This window comes from Martes martes, assembly GCF_963455335.1.
Source record: "Martes martes genome assembly, chromosome: 2".
Lineage (NCBI taxonomy): Eukaryota > Metazoa > Chordata > Mammalia > Carnivora > Mustelidae > Martes > Martes martes.
In genome coordinates, this window is record NC_137889.1 from 156,550,768 (window position 1) to 156,568,717 (window position 17,950).

The 17,950-nt window shown below is 38.0% G+C and overlaps 1 protein-coding gene across 1 annotated transcript in view; it reads right to left on the reverse strand.

Annotated features, from left to right (window-relative positions):
• The window catches only part of ADGRA3 (adhesion G protein-coupled receptor A3), a 125,587-nt gene that overhangs the window by 48,923 nt on the left and 58,714 nt on the right, over nt 1–17,950 (reverse strand). Inside the window, exons 5-10 of the mRNA XM_080795716.1 lie at nt 14,996–15,067; nt 12,377–12,537; nt 9,989–10,202; nt 5,340–5,504; nt 2,413–2,614; nt 1,335–1,490 (exon numbers count right to left, since the gene is read on the reverse strand). Coding sequence (XP_080651842.1) covers nt 1,335–1,490; nt 2,413–2,614; nt 5,340–5,504; nt 9,989–10,202; nt 12,377–12,537; nt 14,996–15,067 — 970 coding nt within the window. The remainder of the gene's footprint in view (nt 1–1,334; nt 1,491–2,412; nt 2,615–5,339; nt 5,505–9,988; nt 10,203–12,376; nt 12,538–14,995; nt 15,068–17,950) is intronic.

Genomic DNA, 17,950 nt, shown 5'->3' on the forward strand with positions numbered 1-17,950 from the left:
CTTCTCCGAAGAACATATATCAAAGGCCAACGGGTACATGAAAAGGTCTTCAACATCCCTAGACATCAGGGAAATACAAATTAAAAGCACAATGAAGCACCACCTCACACTTGGTAGAATGGCCATCACCAAAAAGACAAGAAAATACTTGCAAAAATATAAGGAAAGGAGAACCTTTGTGTACTGAGTAGAAACGTAAATCTGTAGAGTCACTATGCAAAACAATACAGGGAACCCTAAAAAAGTTAAAAACAGAGCTACCACATGATCCCAAAATACCACTTCTAGAAATATATCCAAAGGAAGCGAAAACCCCCAACTTGACAACATATCTGTACCCTCATGTTCATAACAGCATTAATTGATAATAGCCAAGACATGGAAACAACCTAAGTAATAAAGGAAAGAAACTGTGATATATACATGCACACACACAGAGGAATATGGAGGAACACACACACACACAGAGGAACACAGCCACAAAAAATGAGGAAATCCTATTACCTGTTCCAACATGGAGGGACCTTGAAGACATTAGGCTAAGTGAAATAAATCAAAGACAAATATGTTGATCTCACTTACGTGTGGGCAAAAAGAAAGCTCACAGAACAAGAACAAACTTACTACCAGGGGCAGAGGGTGCGGGGAGGGAAAGAGGGGGAAGAAGGTGCAAACTTCCAGTCATGAGGTAAGTACTAGAGATATAAAGCACAAGTGGTGACCCAGCTAAGAGCTCCACTGCTGTGTGGTATACAGGAAAGTTGGTAGGGTAAATCCTAACAGCTCCCACCACACAAAGAAATTTGTTTTCCTGTCTTCCCTTTTCTTTTTACTGTATCTCTATGGGAAGATGGAGTTAGCCTAACTTACTGTGGTGATCATTTGGCAATATATGTAAAACAAACCATCATGTTGTACACCTTAAATTTATATAGGGATAAATGTCTATTTCTCAATAAAACTGGAAAAGAGAGAGAGTGAGTGAGAGAGAGAGAGAGAGAGAGAGAGAAGGATGAACACATGGCTGTGTGGAGAAGAGAAATCCCAGAATGCCTGAGAGAAGGAGCTGCAGCCAACCCACAACATGGACGCAGGACGTTGTTCTGCTCTGTCATGGTACCTTAATTTCCAAGAACTGATTGTCCACCTCTATCCCTTCCAACAACAGATGACTCTAATAAATGGAGCATAAATATCTCCACAATAATTTTGGAAATTAAAAAGTGCATTTAATTAAAAGAGAGCAAATATAACAAGATTTTAAAAATAGAGAGCTCTACCATGTGAGTCTTTGTTGACATGCTATATGCTGCAAAGGTGAACCAGAAAAATACCTCTTTGGACTTTTCCTCTTTGGTAAATCTTCCAAATTTTTCTATCATTTCAGCCACAAATATAACATCCATCTTGTCAGAAAAATTGGCGGCTTCCACAGTATAAGCCAGTAACTGTCGGGCCGTGGCCACAGCATTAGTAAGATTGAGAGGCATCTACATTAAAAAAGGCAAAAATGAACAATGAATTTTGACATCTTATCTTCACATTTCAAAACATGGCAATGAATTCAAACTCTTTATTGTTTATCACCAGGACCTTCTTAAAACACTTTTTCAAACCTGAGGAAACTGGAATTATAACGGTCATTAACCTGAACGAATTTTTTTTTTAACTTTGAAATATAATAATACGTAAAAACACATTTGGTAAACACACTGCACCATCTCTCCCTCTGTACTTATCCAAATTCTACACACTCCATGCCAATTGCTTAGTAAAGCCTTTCCGGAGTATTCCAACTGGGAGAGATCGATAACTCCCCTGGAGCCCGGTGCACGGAAGGAGGAAGCATTTATCTATACCACCACGCACTGCCAGTAATGTCCTACATTTGCTTATTTATTGACTTAAACACAACTTGGCACCAACTGTTCCACAAAGGGTGTCACAGGTACCAAGGAGCATTAGAAAATGTGTAACACAGAAACCATCTTCCAGCTGTTTCTCATCTGGTCAGGTTTACAATGGACGCATAGAACGGAGACAAGGAAAAAGGCGTCTGAGGAGCACGAGTATGACAAGGGATCCTGGGTGACAAAGAGATTATAAAAGAAGCCCAAGAGGCAGCTTCCCAGATGGATTTGAAGGAGGGCTGGGATTTGTTCCAGTGGATGCAGGTGATAAAGATATTCAAACAAAGGCAGCAACTGGAAAGGAAAACAGACACCACAAGAGGGCCCTGAATACCGGGGGCGGTGACCAGGCCTGACCCCGAACACAGATCAACTGAATGTAAACAGCCATCCTCACGCTTTACTGGTATTTAAAACAAACACACACACACACACACACACACCTGGAATTTCAACTAACATATATTAACAACCTCAGCAAAGGGGAAGACTTTGTAGTTACCTGATTAAACATATAAAGCACCCTAGTGACATCATTTGCATACTGGCAGCGAGAATAATCATCACTGGCCCAGAAGCCACCTCTGTCGCATCTGCGCCAAGCCTTCCTCTCATCCTGGGGGTTTCCGGGATAGATCCCACTGCCATGGGTATTCCGCGTGCACTGAAGGTACGCAGTAATGCCGGCTAACGTCCTGGGCCACCTAGACAGGCGGAGACAGAACAGGATGAGAAATCCTACGTGGACACAAGTAACAGCGGAGGAAAAACGGAGGGGTAGGACTGGTCACAGATAATCATAGAGAAAAATCAAGAAGCAGCGAATTCCTTTCAGAATAACGAGTTTAAAAAAATTAAAAGGCTAGCATGGACTAGGCTGATTTAAACTATCAGCCACATTTATTTTAATACCAGAGGATATTTTCTTAAAATGTTCTAAATGTTGCAATAAACACACAGGAAAATGGTGTTATAGCCAGTAAAAAAAAGAAAAAGACAGTTCCCAGGTGTGCCGACAAATCACCAAAGCAGGTACAGAACTGCTATCCTTAGCAAGGCCTGCTTGCTGCCCTGGCCCTTCAGTGGTATCTAGGAATCTGGGACTGGGGGGAGTCTTCCCATGAACAGTTAACTGGCTAAGTGTTGTTCACCATGCCTAGACTGTTTGGACAAGCAGTACGGTTTATGCGGAAACTTGCTTTCTTGCTGGGAGTCTGAAATTTTGGTACATGCTAGACAGAGGGTGCCTCCTCCACCAGCAATAAGAACTTTGGATACTGAGTCTCCAACCCGCTTTCCTGGGCAGCAACACTGTATCCACCTCCATATAGGGTTGGGGCCCTGTCGTGGCTGGAGGAGGAATGGGAAGAAGCCTGCCCTTGGATCTCCAGAATGCACCTATATCTTTTCCCTTGCTATCCATCTCCCTATCTTACTATATCACTATAATCTCTCTTAGCTGTGACTACAACTACATGCTGGGTCTCATGAGTCCACCTAACAAATTTCTGCACGTGGGGCAGTCTAGCAGACCTCCAACACAGTAAATTTATCTGGGAGAAGGTAACCTCTGAGCAAGTGACTACACAATCTGTGGGCACAGATTGTCACTAGCAGTTGGAAGAAATCTGTCATGTGAGCTTTCTCCAAAACTGGGAATGAACTGAATATATCTAATGGAAGTTACAGTTGACCTATAACATAGGGACTGATAAATTAAAATAGCAGTCATACCAAAATATAATTAATTCCCCAAATCTGCATAAACAGATTAAGCAACACTAAACTAAATCTTATTAATGCAGTGGAAGTTTAACTGCATAATACACTAAGGAGTGTCAAAAGCTAATTCATTAATCAGTCAAATAATCATTCTTCTTTTTTTAAAAATGTAAAATAGTCAAATTATGAGCAAAAATAGAAAATCCACCATAAATGGAAAACATTATGATTACTTAATAAAAGATGCAGAATATCACAAAATTCACAAATGTTATGTTTTGCTTCAAAGTATACAGTATAAATATTATCTATTAACAGTTAATCTACATAAAGGACGTATCCATTGGCAGTAATAAATATTTATTTCCATATACTCGGGTCAGGGAGAATTTTTTTTTTTAAAGGACAAATGACGGTTTTTTAAAAAAGCACTTAAGAATTAGCTGAGCTAAAGATGTTGCTGCTGCTTCTTCACCTTCGATTTATTTTTCATTTTTATATATTTATTTATCCTTTAAAATTCACTTAAATTCAATTCATTAACATATAGTATATTATTAGGTCCAGAGGTGGGGGGCAGTGATTCATCAGTCTTCTATCACACCCAGTGCTCATTATATGTCACCTGCCCTCCTTAATGTCCATCACCCAGTTAGCCCATCCCCCCATCCTCCTCCCCTCCAGCAACCCTGTTTGTTTCCTATGATTAAGAGTCTCTTGGGGTTTGTCTCCCTCACGGATTTTGTCTTGTTTAATTTTTCCCTCTCTTCTGCCATGCTCTTCTGTTTTGTTTCTTAAATTCCACATATGAGTGAAATCATTCACCTTGGATTTAAAAGAGTAATACCAAAGGCTTTTCTTACCCTTAAAATTTGGGCAGTAGGAGGAGCAATCACAGGAGTACAAACTGGGTATTCAACAAACTTTATGCTGCTGTAAATTTCCCTTCATAGTCCCCTTCATTTAATCAACTATAAGGTCATTATTGAAATCCTGAACGTAAAAAACATTAAATAGTAATATACTTAAAAGACATTTTTAGAACAACCTTGAAAGTGAGGAGAGTTTAAGGCAAAAGTCATTACCTCTCACAAATTCTAAATTTTCTATTTAAAAAAAAGGAGTATTCCACTCATTCTGCTCATCTCAACACAGAGCCCAACACGAATGGCTCCCAAAGCTTCGGGCCATCCAAAATCTTTCCCAAAGTCATTCTTGCTTAGAACCAAACTGGGGAGGAAAAGGAACTTGGCTTTCTCCTAATTATCATGTCTACTTAACTGCCAATAGTTAAAAGTAACTTAGCAGTACAAAACCTTCCAAAGTTCATCCATAAAAAAGCCCTTAAAAAAACAGGACACACCACTGGCCTTTCGAATTCTGCAATTCTAACAGAATTTCTAAAATGTTCCCCTAAAATAGTGGTTCTTAAATTTTACAACAAACCATGAAACATGAAACACTGTCTGCAGAGACTGTTAAATCAACATATCTGAGATATAGTCCAGGCACCTTTTCTTCTTAATCTTCATACATGACTCTGACATCACTGTTCTGAAAGGCTGTCCTCAGATATACAAGGACATATATGTGAATACATACATATTCTTCAATTTCCTTCTCGAGGATAGTAGACCAATTATGCACCTTTAAGAATAAAAACAGATGTGGGCAGATCATTTTTCCAGCACTCTCCATGTCACTGACCTGAACTCCCCTTTATTGTTTACCACCCTCTCGGGAGGACAGTACTGTGCAGAGCTTTCTAACACCACAATATCGACAGTTCTCGTATTGTTCCCGCGTTTGGTCTGGACGTGACAGCCCCAATTTCCGGTCGATCCAGCCTGAATATTAGAAATGGTTAGGGCACTGCATGGAAAAAGATTTTAAAGAGAGAGAAAAAATGGTTAGACAAAAAAGGCAGACAACCCAGGCTTCTATCATTCATTTAGCAAGTATGTCTGAATGTACAGTGTGGGTAAAGCACCTGCTAGATAAAAACAAATTTAAAAATGATCCCTCCATTTAAGTACTTCAGCAGCAAGTCAAGACAAGCAGGCGAAGGGAGAACAGGACGCAGCCAGGAAGGGGTAAAGCAAATCCAAAGGTGGAAACGTCACAGCATGTTCTTCAGGCAAAACTAATGGAGATGTTTCTGAGTTACGTCTACCTTTTCACTGACTCGGAGGGAAATATTCAAGCATGAAGGAAGGAGATTAATATTACTAAGTGAATAATTAAGAAAATATTTAAGGATATTTTACAGAGGAACTCATTAAGTCTCTAGAAAGCTTTAATAAATTACCAATTAATGTTTAACAAAAGGAGTTTTCCATGTAAAGGTATACTTCAATTTGTAAAACAGCTATATTTCTAAAGAGCTGTCAGTAAATTCAATTTTCAAGATGAACTCCTAATTCTCTAATATAAGGCCTGTTAATTAAAGAGCAAATGTCAGAACCTGCAATTAACCTTTCTCCCCACCACATGGCCCACCATGCTATCCTCTTATGTAAATAGAAAAATAAAGAGATAATTAGACATAAAGGATGTATTATTTTAATTAATTTACAAAGTTATGCCTTGAAGTTAAGACACATTTTTCCAGTCTCCTAAATCATTAATGGCTATACAACATCATATGTTCTAATAAAGGCTTTGAGGCGCTATTACTCTCAATCAGAGAAAATGTTTATAATCTTTGTTAATTAAGTCAGTGAATAAATGAATATGCTATAATAAACATATTTGAGATAAAGTGACACAAAAAGTATTTCACATTAAATTTAAATAACCAAATTCCAAAATAAGCAATCATTCTCTAATCCAGAGGTTCCCAAATGTTCTTGGTTCACAGCACCTTCACTGACCAGAAAACTGTTTGACAGAGCCCCAAACCCAAAAGAAATACCTCCAATGGTCCAATTATTAATTACATCCCAGAACTGTGAACCTATGTCCTAATAACTTCATAGTCATTTGAAAAAATAAGGCACATCAATTTGAGATAAATATTTGATTTTTAAATAACCCAACCTCCTGATGGGTTGTGTTTGTCTTTTGAGCACTCCAAAATTAATCTAATGTCAGATACAGAACAGACAGCAAGACCCTTATTTCATGTCCCACGATGACTTTCCCACAGTATTTGCTCTGCACCGTAATAATCACCAAGAACTCGGCACCCTCAAGGATGGCACCAGCAAAAGGAAGGCAGCATGATCAAATGACATCATCACTGCCTAGGGCTGGTAGCCATGTGGTCCCACAAGCATCAAGCATTACCATGCTTCTTACAAAGCTTAAAATACCCCACAGCAGCTCTCTAGGTGAACTCACTGTGACATCCCAGGGCACTTCAGCACACCCATGGGGAGCTAAGGTCCTAACATATTTTGCCAACATGTTTTTAAAGATGACTTTTAGCAATACCTTCAATGTCTAAAAACTAACAATCAGAATAGAATTTCCAGGAATCCTCAAGGCAGCATATTTAGAAATTTAAGAAGGAAGAGGAGGCTTCAATTTCATCTTTGAGGAAAACTACAAACTCTGATTCTTACTAATGAAGGATGGATAACATAAAGAAACCAATGAAGAATCAACAGCTATCTCAGGTTAACCAAATCAATAACTGTATTTCCTTTTTCTGCAACTCTTTTATTAATATGGAGGCAAATTCTGGGTAAAAGACTTTAGTCTTCATATGGAAGATTTTCACAGGAGTCAAGTGTCCCTCCCAAAAAAACTATTAGGCAAGGATGCTAACCTTAGAATTAATTTTCTGTACTGCTATAAAGAATTTAAAGTATAACTTGCAAAAATAAATTTATAAAGTTAATCTAGTTAACTTCATAGTTGCAAAATTTAAGAGTTTTAAATTAGATAGAGAGAGCATAAGCATGATCAGGAGTGGGGGGTGGGGAGGGCAAGGGACAGAGGGAGAGGAAAGACAGAATATTAAGCAGGCTCCATGCCCAGCATGGAGTCTGATGTGGGGTTTGATCTCACGACCCTAAGATTATGACCTGAGCTGAATTCAAAAGTCGGACAATTTAACCAACTGAGCCACCCAGGTGCTTCCAGAATCAGGGTTCCTTCATTAGGGACTGGATATATTTTTAAATATATTGGGCAAAGGTTGTTGTAGATATATTTTTTAAACGTTTTATTTATTTATTTGACAGAGAGAGAGAGATCACAAGTAGGCAGAGAGGCAGGCAGAGAGAGAGGGGGAAGCACACTCCCCGCCACAGCAGAGAGCCTGATGTGGGGCTCGATCCCAGGACTCCGAGATCATGACCTGAGCCGAAGGCAGAGGCTTTAACCCACTGAGCCACCCAGGCGCCCCTTTTGTATATATTTTTACAGCTTTATTATTGTATCATGTGTCAATTATTACCTATTCATATAACAAACTGCTTAAAGCTCACATCTTAATGAGTTTAACATATGTATACGCCTATGAACTTATCACCACAATATAAGTAAGGTAACAAGAGTCTTCTTACTGGGACCTAATAAACTGTTTCTAACAATCTTATTCCCTAATGAAGGAACCCTGATTCTGGTTATAGCAGACCTGCTTCTACCAAACTACGCACCGTGCAGTTCACTATTATTTATAAGCTCTAGACAAACTACAAAATGACAACTATCCAAACACGTGGCCAGTGATCCAAAACAAGCAGAAACCAGAGAGAAGTTGACCCTGGGAAGAAGGCATCAGCACTGGGGAGTAAGAGCAGGAAATGGTTTTCAGTGGCTTTTGTCCAAGGACAGGTCCAACTCAAACAGAAATTCACAGCCTTACTCGCTGAAAAATCAGAGCAGAGAGGAAGAAAGGAACGTGGCTGGAAGCCCAAACTTCTGCATATGAAACTGACGCATATCTCTAACTGGCCCCTGGTTCCCACAGACAGAGCCGGGTCCAAGCAGATCTCAGCTGCTGCCATCACAGAAAAGACAGAACTAGGAGTTTGAGATTAGCCCTACTAACTGCTTGAGGGAACAAAAACCAACTGACTTCAAGCAAATAGAAGAGAATCCCGTCAGGAATTTGCAAGAAGTGGTTTTCTTTCAAGGCGGGATAGTAATTACTTTAGGCTTTTCTGGCCGAGAGGCAACATCAAAGATATTATATAGCTACTTACATAACCAAGTGAAATGTAACCATTTACAAATGTAAAAAATATTCTTCACCCATAGGCCCATCAGGCCAGATGTGGCCCATAGCCTGTACTTTGCCAGCTTCTCTATAGTGAATCATTCACACTGTCCAGGATAGAATCCAATATTACTAGATACATAAACAGTATTTTTTTAAATAGTAAAATATAAATTATATACATAAGCAAAGTAGTCAGGGGTGATGATCCCAAGATGACCCAGATGTTGGAAACAGCAGGCAAGGATTGAAAAGCATCTACCATAAATACGTTAGAAGACACAAAGGAAAATATGCTTCTAGTAAACAAGACAGGAAATCTCAGGAGGGAAACAGAAATTATAAAATAGAACATTCTACCCGAAAAACTCACAGACATGATTCTCAACTCAGAGGGTCTTTATTTTCTAGATAGATAGATATAGATTTTTTAAAATGGAACTTCTATGAATCTGAAGTGATTCTTACTACCCTAACACGCCCTGGTGGAGTGTGGAAACTACAAATCTATTATTAAATATTCAAGTTGAGTTCTGCCTTTAAGAATTTGGTAGGAAGGAAAAAAAGAGAGAGAGACAGAGACATGCAGAAATGGGGGGGGGAGGGAGAAAAAAAAGGAAATTCAATGCCTACAGATAAAGATTTTACCAAAACAAAATATATAGTAATGATAATACATATATTTTCACTCTATTTTTTACACTTTATAAAGTTCATTTGAATTAATGATTTTGAATCTGAATTAATGATTAATGATCATTCCAGGCATGGGATTAACAGGACAGGTGTTATATTCTTTTATACTAGTGGAATAGAGAAAGGAAATCTCTTAAGATGTAGCCTTAATCAACAGAGTAAAAATTAGGTGATTACTAAAAGTGAAAATCAGAGTTTAGCAGCAATAAATGGTAAGAAATTATGTTTGGTATTAAAAGTTTACCTTTTCCCATCTAAAACTTTAAACAAAAAGTTTAACAGTATTTCCTTTTAATCTTATGTTCTTTTGGTCACAATTGGATGGAAAAGGTAGCTACTTAATTTCTGGAGACGAGTAACAATCAGGAAAAGGAAACCCAAAGGTTTGCATTTTTAAGAAGATAAAATATCAATTTAAGTTCTCACTAAACGTGACAATTTTGAAATAAATAAAATCCACAGAGACAATTCCTCATCTAAAAAAGTTTACCTTGCAATCAACGAGCAGTTGTGAATCATGTTCTTTTCAACAAAGATACCTTGCGATTCATCAGTTTCAACTATCCGTCCATCCTGATACCACAACACCTGCATGTCCTGATCAATATATGAAGCCATACACTGGAAGGGAAGGCTGTCCCCTTCAAACACCACTTGGCGATGGGATGGAGTCATGTAGAAAGATGGTAATTCAAGGGGTGGGTCTACAGACAAGAAAACAAAAAGACTTAGTAAACAAATACGATACTATATGCACACTCCAGAATTAAAAGTTACAGAGGGGCAACCTGGGTGGCTCAGTTGGTTAGGCATCTGCCTTAGGCTCAGGTCAGGATCTCCAGATCCTGGGATGGAGCCCCGAGTCAGGCCGCCTGCTCAGTGGGGAATCTGCTTCTCCCTCTTCCTCTGCCCCTCCCCCTATTCATGCGTGCATGCACACACTTCTCTCTCTGTCTAATAAATAAAATTTTTTTAAAAGTTATAGAAATTCTAATTAAAATTATTTTAAATGGGAGAAACACGTTTTCCTCAGTAACCAGCATTTTAATGTTAGCACCAACAAGGCTCCTACTGAGATAAATGGGTCCTAGGTGAAAACAAAATTAGTAAAATTGAAATGAAACCATTTCATAATCAGCTCTGACATTTAAAGTTGTTCCTTTTTGGTGGTAGCTAAGCAATTACTAAAAAAAAAAAAAAAAAAGAAAAGAAAAAAACCGTAAAGTGATACTTAAACCTTGAGAATGGAACTAGTGATAAGTAAATACTAATAAATATATATAATTTTAGAATACATTCAGGAGAGAGTATTACCCTTGATTAAACCACTGGCTTCTGCTTATATAAGTAATACATACTTAATGAAAAAAAGTAGAACATTTAAAGAAAAGGTAAAGAAAAATCTTTTAAGATCCCATATATTACCATCACTGTTAAAAAGTTGGTATACTTCCTTCCAGTCATACAAATAAAAGGGAGGAATCCTAAATATGTATGTAAAAATACACACAAACACCATGGGCTCATTAAAGGCCTTTAGAATATTTAGCCCACTGTCCACTGCTTTTAGCAGCAGTCTATTCTAAAGAAAAACAATACATATACAAACATGCACGCAAGGAAATTAAACCTTGCAATTATTTATAGAGAAAATATTAACAACCTAAAGAGACATGATAACAACCTCTATATCATGGATTGGTATGCATCTATTTTATAAGAAGAGGAAATGGGTTTACATGATCTCGGGTTTTAAAAAGTTACAAAATATCATTAGAGTATGATGACATGTCAAAGCACAGGAAAAAGATAAAGAAAATATACTAAGTTATCTTTGACAACAGCTACCTATGAGTGCTAAGAATGCAATGCAAGATGGGGTTCGGTTTACTTCTTTTAGTTTCCCTTCTCTTTCAGCTTTACTGAGGTATAACTGACAAATAAAAATTTAAGAGATGTATTTAATTGCTTTATTCTCCCCTCCCCCATTCAAAATTATAAGATATTTTAAGAGTACATCATGATGATCTGATACATGTATATGCTGTTCCTTTTCACAAATCTTAATTTTCATCCAATAGCATACTTTGCTTGTGAAACTTCAACAGTAATGATAATAAAGAGGAAATGTGGGTACACAACTGCTTATTTCCAGCTATAAAGACTAAACTGGAATCTCCTTTGATCATTTTAAGGATGGCTTTTGGTTTATGTTTTTTTCTCTTCTTTTTCTTTATATAAATGTTATTTTATTTCTCTCAAGTCTTCAGATACTACTCAAAGTCATGATTTTCAATAGCTGCATATTATAAATGAATGTGTCACAAGACATTCAACCAATCCCCTATTTTTGAGGCTCAAAGAAAGGCTTGTATTTAAATACTGACATACAAAGCTGATCATTTCCTAATAATTAAGCCCTCATGCAGAATTATTGGATCAAACTGGATCCAATTTTTAAGAACCCCGACACATACTGCCAAATTCTGTATCAAAAAGGCTCTATTATTTATTATTTCACACTCCTACCAACAAATAATGATTGCAACTTCAGATTCTTTTTTTTTTTTTAACTATCAACAAACTCCTGGTTTGCCAACTAATGGAAAAATCTGAAGATCTATACTATTCCCTGAAATTGTTTTTCATAAAGAAAGCTGTTCAGAACTCAAGAACCTTAAACACCAATCCAAAAAACAATTTTTTATCCAGCTGACTTAACTGTTCGCATAAACTAAATATGTATTATCAGATCCGTGAAGATTAATGGTTGTAATCAATTCCAGCACAGTATAAAGAGAACTTTCAGACTGTCAAGAAAAACAGAGTAGCAAGTAAAATACGGCAAACCCTTCCTCTGCTTTCCCTTCTCCCTTACCGCACGTCAGCAACTCCTGCTTCACCCCCGTGACTGGCTGGGCCTGAAGGGACTTTGGATAAACACACCGCGTGTCCCGTACGGTGATGTTTCTCTCCTTCACCCAGCGATGCATCCACAGTATGTTGCAATCACACAAAAGATACTCAGTCTGAAATTCTCTGTAGCATACAAAATACAAATTAGTGAGTGTGGTGAATAAAATTAAACAGCATGTTTGCTTTATATTGGCTTCTGCTTTGGGTGACAAGCACACCAGTGCTCACCCTCGGTGGCCTCAGGCACACAACACCAACTGGTTCTGTTTTCCTTTCTGGTGAGAGGACAGGCAGGATGGCTGACCCCAGCACACCTCCCTGGTAATTCAGGGACTAAATGCTTGAGATCAAAGCTGGTATGCAAACACGAATCTAGATATCATCCCTCTTCTAGGCAACAAGCTCCTTAGTCCCAGGGTCTGGAATATCAAATCTCCCATCTTTTACGCCTATCCAATTTCTATCCATTCATCAGTAAGCATGGTGGCACTAACACTTGACCTTGAACACATCTCCAATTGTTTTAGCATCATGGCTATGCTTTTGCCTTAAATGCCTACAAACTATTAATTTTGGTAACATAAAGGAATATTTGACCATTTATCATGGTTATATTTTGTCTGACCAGAGTCTAAGTTTATCAAGAGTGGAGACCGACTCTGACACTTCTCCACTTGCACCAAGTAATACCAAGATACTTACCAACTTAAGGGGTATAAAGTTAACCCACTGAAAGTAAAAGAATACCTCATAGTTGATATGAAAGAAAATACAGAATTATTTTTATATGAGGCAAGAAATTTTATAAGTTGGCACTTGGGTATAAGAAACAAAGGATAATATATACAACTTGGATAAAAGCACCATAATTTATTGAATACTTGGTTTTACAAAGCACTATTTATGTGTTGCACGATATGCTAAGTCCGGCTAATAACAATAAATACAGATACTGTCCCCTGTCAACCTGCAGGACATTATATAATAGTGTAACAAAACAAATACAACCAATACAGAATGTAACCTGTTCTATACAAATAAATCAAAGTGCAAAGAACAAACATAACGTGTGCTCCTAACACAGCACATCAGCACAGGCTTTATCTTATTAGTTCGCGGGGGGGGGGGGGGGGGCGGGGGGGGAGGGTGGGAATTGGAATTGGACTAATTTCTAACTCCTAAGCACCACCTTCTGGTGGGCTTCCAGCACTAGTGGGTAAAAGAAAAAACTGGCAGGAGTGCCTGGGTGGCTCAGTGGGTTAAAGCCTCTGCCTTTGGCTCAGGTCATGATCCCAGGATCATGATCCTGGGATCAAGCCCCACATCAGGCTCTCTGCTCCATGGGGAGCCTGCTTCCTCCTCTCTCTCTGCCTGCCTCTCCACCTACTTGTGATCTCTCTGTGTCAAATAAATAAATAAAATCTTAAAAAAAACAAAAAACAAAAAACTGGCCATTTTCCCCTGATTTGGGAGGAAAATCCTTCTTACATTCCTGCAATCCAGGGTCTCAAAAGCCAGATTATTGTCATCTTTTTTATTTTCTTAACTTCACAGAAGTGGCAGACTGAGCCCACTAAATATGCTAAAAAGAGACGTTTTCACTAAAAATTAATGGCAATAAAAAGACCTGACAGAGTTTAATCCAAAACGGCTCCAGAAGCATGTACACGGTTCCGCCATGATGCCAAGGAGCCAAACGAATGCCTAAGTAGTAGCTACATCTCAAGGAAAACTGTTAACTGGTAGGTCTAGAAAATTCAAGAAAAACAGCAGAGAAGGTGAGGGGAGGAGAAGGGACGGTGGGAAAGAAGTCAAGAAACACCAAACAGCAACTGCTAGGGTAGAAGACATTCTTCCTTGGAAAAACAGTCAATCCCATGAATTATACACAATAAAAATTTAAAAAGCATTATACTTAACTGTATTTCCAATACAAATTAGTATAACTTACAGTTTGAAATCTATTATAGTTCAGCTGGAAATACCATTACTGTCAAAAGGAACACCCATACAATCTCAGTTAACAAAACTGCTCTGGGAGGAAAAAAAAAAACCCACCAATTCTACAGCTACAGAGAACTGTGTCCATATATTTTGCATTGATTTCATAAAGCAAATATTCTACATAAACATTCCTAGCAATGTCAGTAACAACTTGTGAATTCAGTTTGGGGAAAGGGTTACAGGATAAAGGTAAATTCCAAAAACAGAAAATATTCTTAATTACAGATTCTTCACAGGGAGGGATGATATTTTATATTTTGAGGATTCATCCACTAGTCAAACAATAAAATATTTCCTAACTTGAAAATAAAATGAAAGAGAATGAATGGTCAATTTATTTACTCTAAATATAGAGAGATATAGTATTCTAAGGAGAAAATGGTTGTCCCAGTCTGAAACACATTATTCAGGTTTACAGTAGGTTTTTCAGTGAGAATGCACACTCTCAAGCAAGAGTCTAACTTTTGCAAAATCACCAGATTTTCCCCATGAAGCCACTGAAACCACTTAATAACTGTTTTTAATTTTTAAAAACCAAGATATATTTATCAAAACAGAAAAAAAATTTCTTACTTACAAAGACCGTAGTGAGCCAAGATAATCAAAAGTTCCTTGAGATAATGAAGAAAACAAATTCCCTGAAAGGTTTCTAGGAAAAAAAAATAATAACAGTAATTTCATTTTAAAAATACTAACAATTATTTATCATTTTACACAATTTGCTAGCATGTCCTATAATCAGAATAATGTTATAAAGAATTTATGTAAGTTGTTTTAAATCTTAGTAAATGTGTTATCCAAGGGTGAAGAAATTTGTTCTTAACCTATATAAGGTAACAAAATTATTTTAAAATTATTACTATCAGATAATGACTTTCTACCAAATACCAGGTGAACCCAAAAGCTACCTTACTGAGCCAGAACTTTAGTCACGCTCTCATTATAAGTGAATTACTCTTCATGTGTTAACTCAGCTTCACTTAAGAAAACAGAAATGTAAAAACAAGAAAAAGACAGGGATGACCTGAATAATCAGGGGCACCAACCCCCAGGAACTGAATAAAATATGTCAACAGAGTGCAATGAGTCCAGAGTTTAAAACATATAATTCAGTGTTGTCCTTGGGCAAATTACTTAACCTATCTTGTTTCCCCTTGTATCAGATGACTTTAATAAATGTTATCAACCTTTGCGTAGTTTTATATGAATTAAACCCAGAACACCCTATGCTACAATTTGAGGTGGTTTGTTACACCCGTAATGATTCCACACTTGACCCTAGCTCCAAGAGCAGAGGGCCTCGCGGGTCTTATTTGCCAGGCAGATAGTAACAAGCTGGGGTACATGGTAGGTACTCAATAGTGGTGGCTGACTATTCAGGATGTAGACTCTATCTTCTGGAAGCTTCTAATAGTAAAACAGAGCTGAGGGCTCTGGGAAGATGGCAGGATGGTCTAACCACCACAAGCTCTGTTCAGAACCTGTTGTAGTATCAAGAATAGATAGAACTTAAACCCAGAATTCTCAAGGAAGATGTCCTGAGACCTGGGAGGAGGCCCGCCTCTCCTCTGGAGTCTGGGCTGAATCTCTCCCATGTGGGAGAAAGTGACAGTTAACAGATGGATCCTGCAGCAGTGTATTCCTGGATGGCAAGACTTAATATTACACAAATGCCAATCCTTCACAAATTAATACACAATGAAATTCAGTAAAAACATCTCTGGATTGGCTTTTAAATGTAGCATACAAATTTTTGATAGAAAATACTGGGATAAAAGGATTCTGATCTTCACAGGAGAACTACCTGGGAACTTAAGCAAACAAACAAACAAAAAAAGGGTATCTGTCAATTAAAAGAACAACAAAGGAGACGCCCTTCTCTTTTCTGGCCTATCAGAGGGGATACTGAATGTAGCCTCTGAAAAGGGTATTGCTGATGGAAGTGTAAATCACTGCTGTATTTTTAAAAAGTAACCTAGATGCAACTGAAGCGAACAACAGTATTTTTATGAAGCTATTCTATGTGGAATTATGTGATTACTCAGATCTGTTTAAAATAACGTAGGCAGGAAGACAAAGAGATGGCAGATGGAACTAAAACAAGGCTGGCTATGAAGCTGCCAAGTGTTAAGACTGAGGACACGGTGCATGGAGATTCCTCATACAATTGTCTCTAATGTTTGGTTTTTTTGTTTTGTTTTGTTTTGTTTTTTACAAGTTTGAAAGATTCTATAATAGTACGTTGAAGATAAAACTCTACCACACACATATAGGACTTAAGTATAAAAAAAATAATGGCATCTTACGGGGATCATTAGATTCTAATTATTAGGTAATTTCATTCTAATCATAAGATATTATTAGCTATTTCCTCTTAAAAATCACAGAGGAAGGAATCACATTGAAGTGAGACATGCCATCCTCTTCGTAAGTCCCAACACAAACCAATTTTCCTTCCAGTGTCAGAACAAGGCTGGCTGGACACCAGAGTAACTGGCTTTGGTTTGGGGACCATAAAAACTTACACACGTTTTAAAACACAAGAGTCACACTCCAGCTCTGAGATACTTACACAAAAGAAGCAAAGAAGTACTGAGAATGACAACCACCACCGAAAAGTCATTGCTCCCATGTCCTATCAGCTCCCTGAATGGAGGAGCAGGCGAACTATCCATCCATCCCCACTCCCACCCTTCTACGCTGTGGTTTCTTAATATCTTAATTTTTCTTTATTTACTTGACTTTTTGCTAAACAGATACATGTGAATGCCTGTAGGTTAAATATGTACAACGACGCATCACCTATGTATATACAAGGGATGTTTACCAGGGCCAATTTGTTAAAGGAGGGGGAACCGCAATCAAATGGAATTTCCTTCAACAGAAGAATAACTGACCAAATTAGAATCAGTTCTGTACTTGGAGTATTCCATACTTACTAACAAACATGAGCTATATCCACATGGTACCCTCTTGAAAAGATATTAATGACACGCTGATAATTTTTTTCAATAAATTGCTGAGCATAGCACACACTTAAAGCTCTGTACGTATGCCTGTACCTCGGTGGGGGCAACAGAAAAATCTGAAAATGATCCACCAGATAACTAGTACAGGCCAGCTCACAATACATCTGAAGTGATGGAAGGGAGGTTTAACTTTTCCTTCAAATCTGTATGTGGTTTTATTACTTAATGATCTCAGTAATTGCTCAATTGTATAAGGGAAGTTCTTGTAAACATCACTCACTGATTATTTTTTTAACATTATTTACTCATTCGAGAGAGAGAGCACAAGCAGGGGGAGGGGTAAGGAGAGAGGGAGAAGCAGGCTCCCCGCTGAGCAGGGAGCCAGCCCCCACCCCGGGGAGGGGGGTGGGTGTCGGGTGTCCTCACTCCCAGGACCCCAGGATTGTGACCTAAGTTGAAGGCAGATGCTTAAGCAGCTAAGCCACCGGGGCATCCCCACTCACCAATTATTTCTGATAGAAAAGTATTAAAGGTATAATTCTTCGAAAAAAATAAAAGATTTA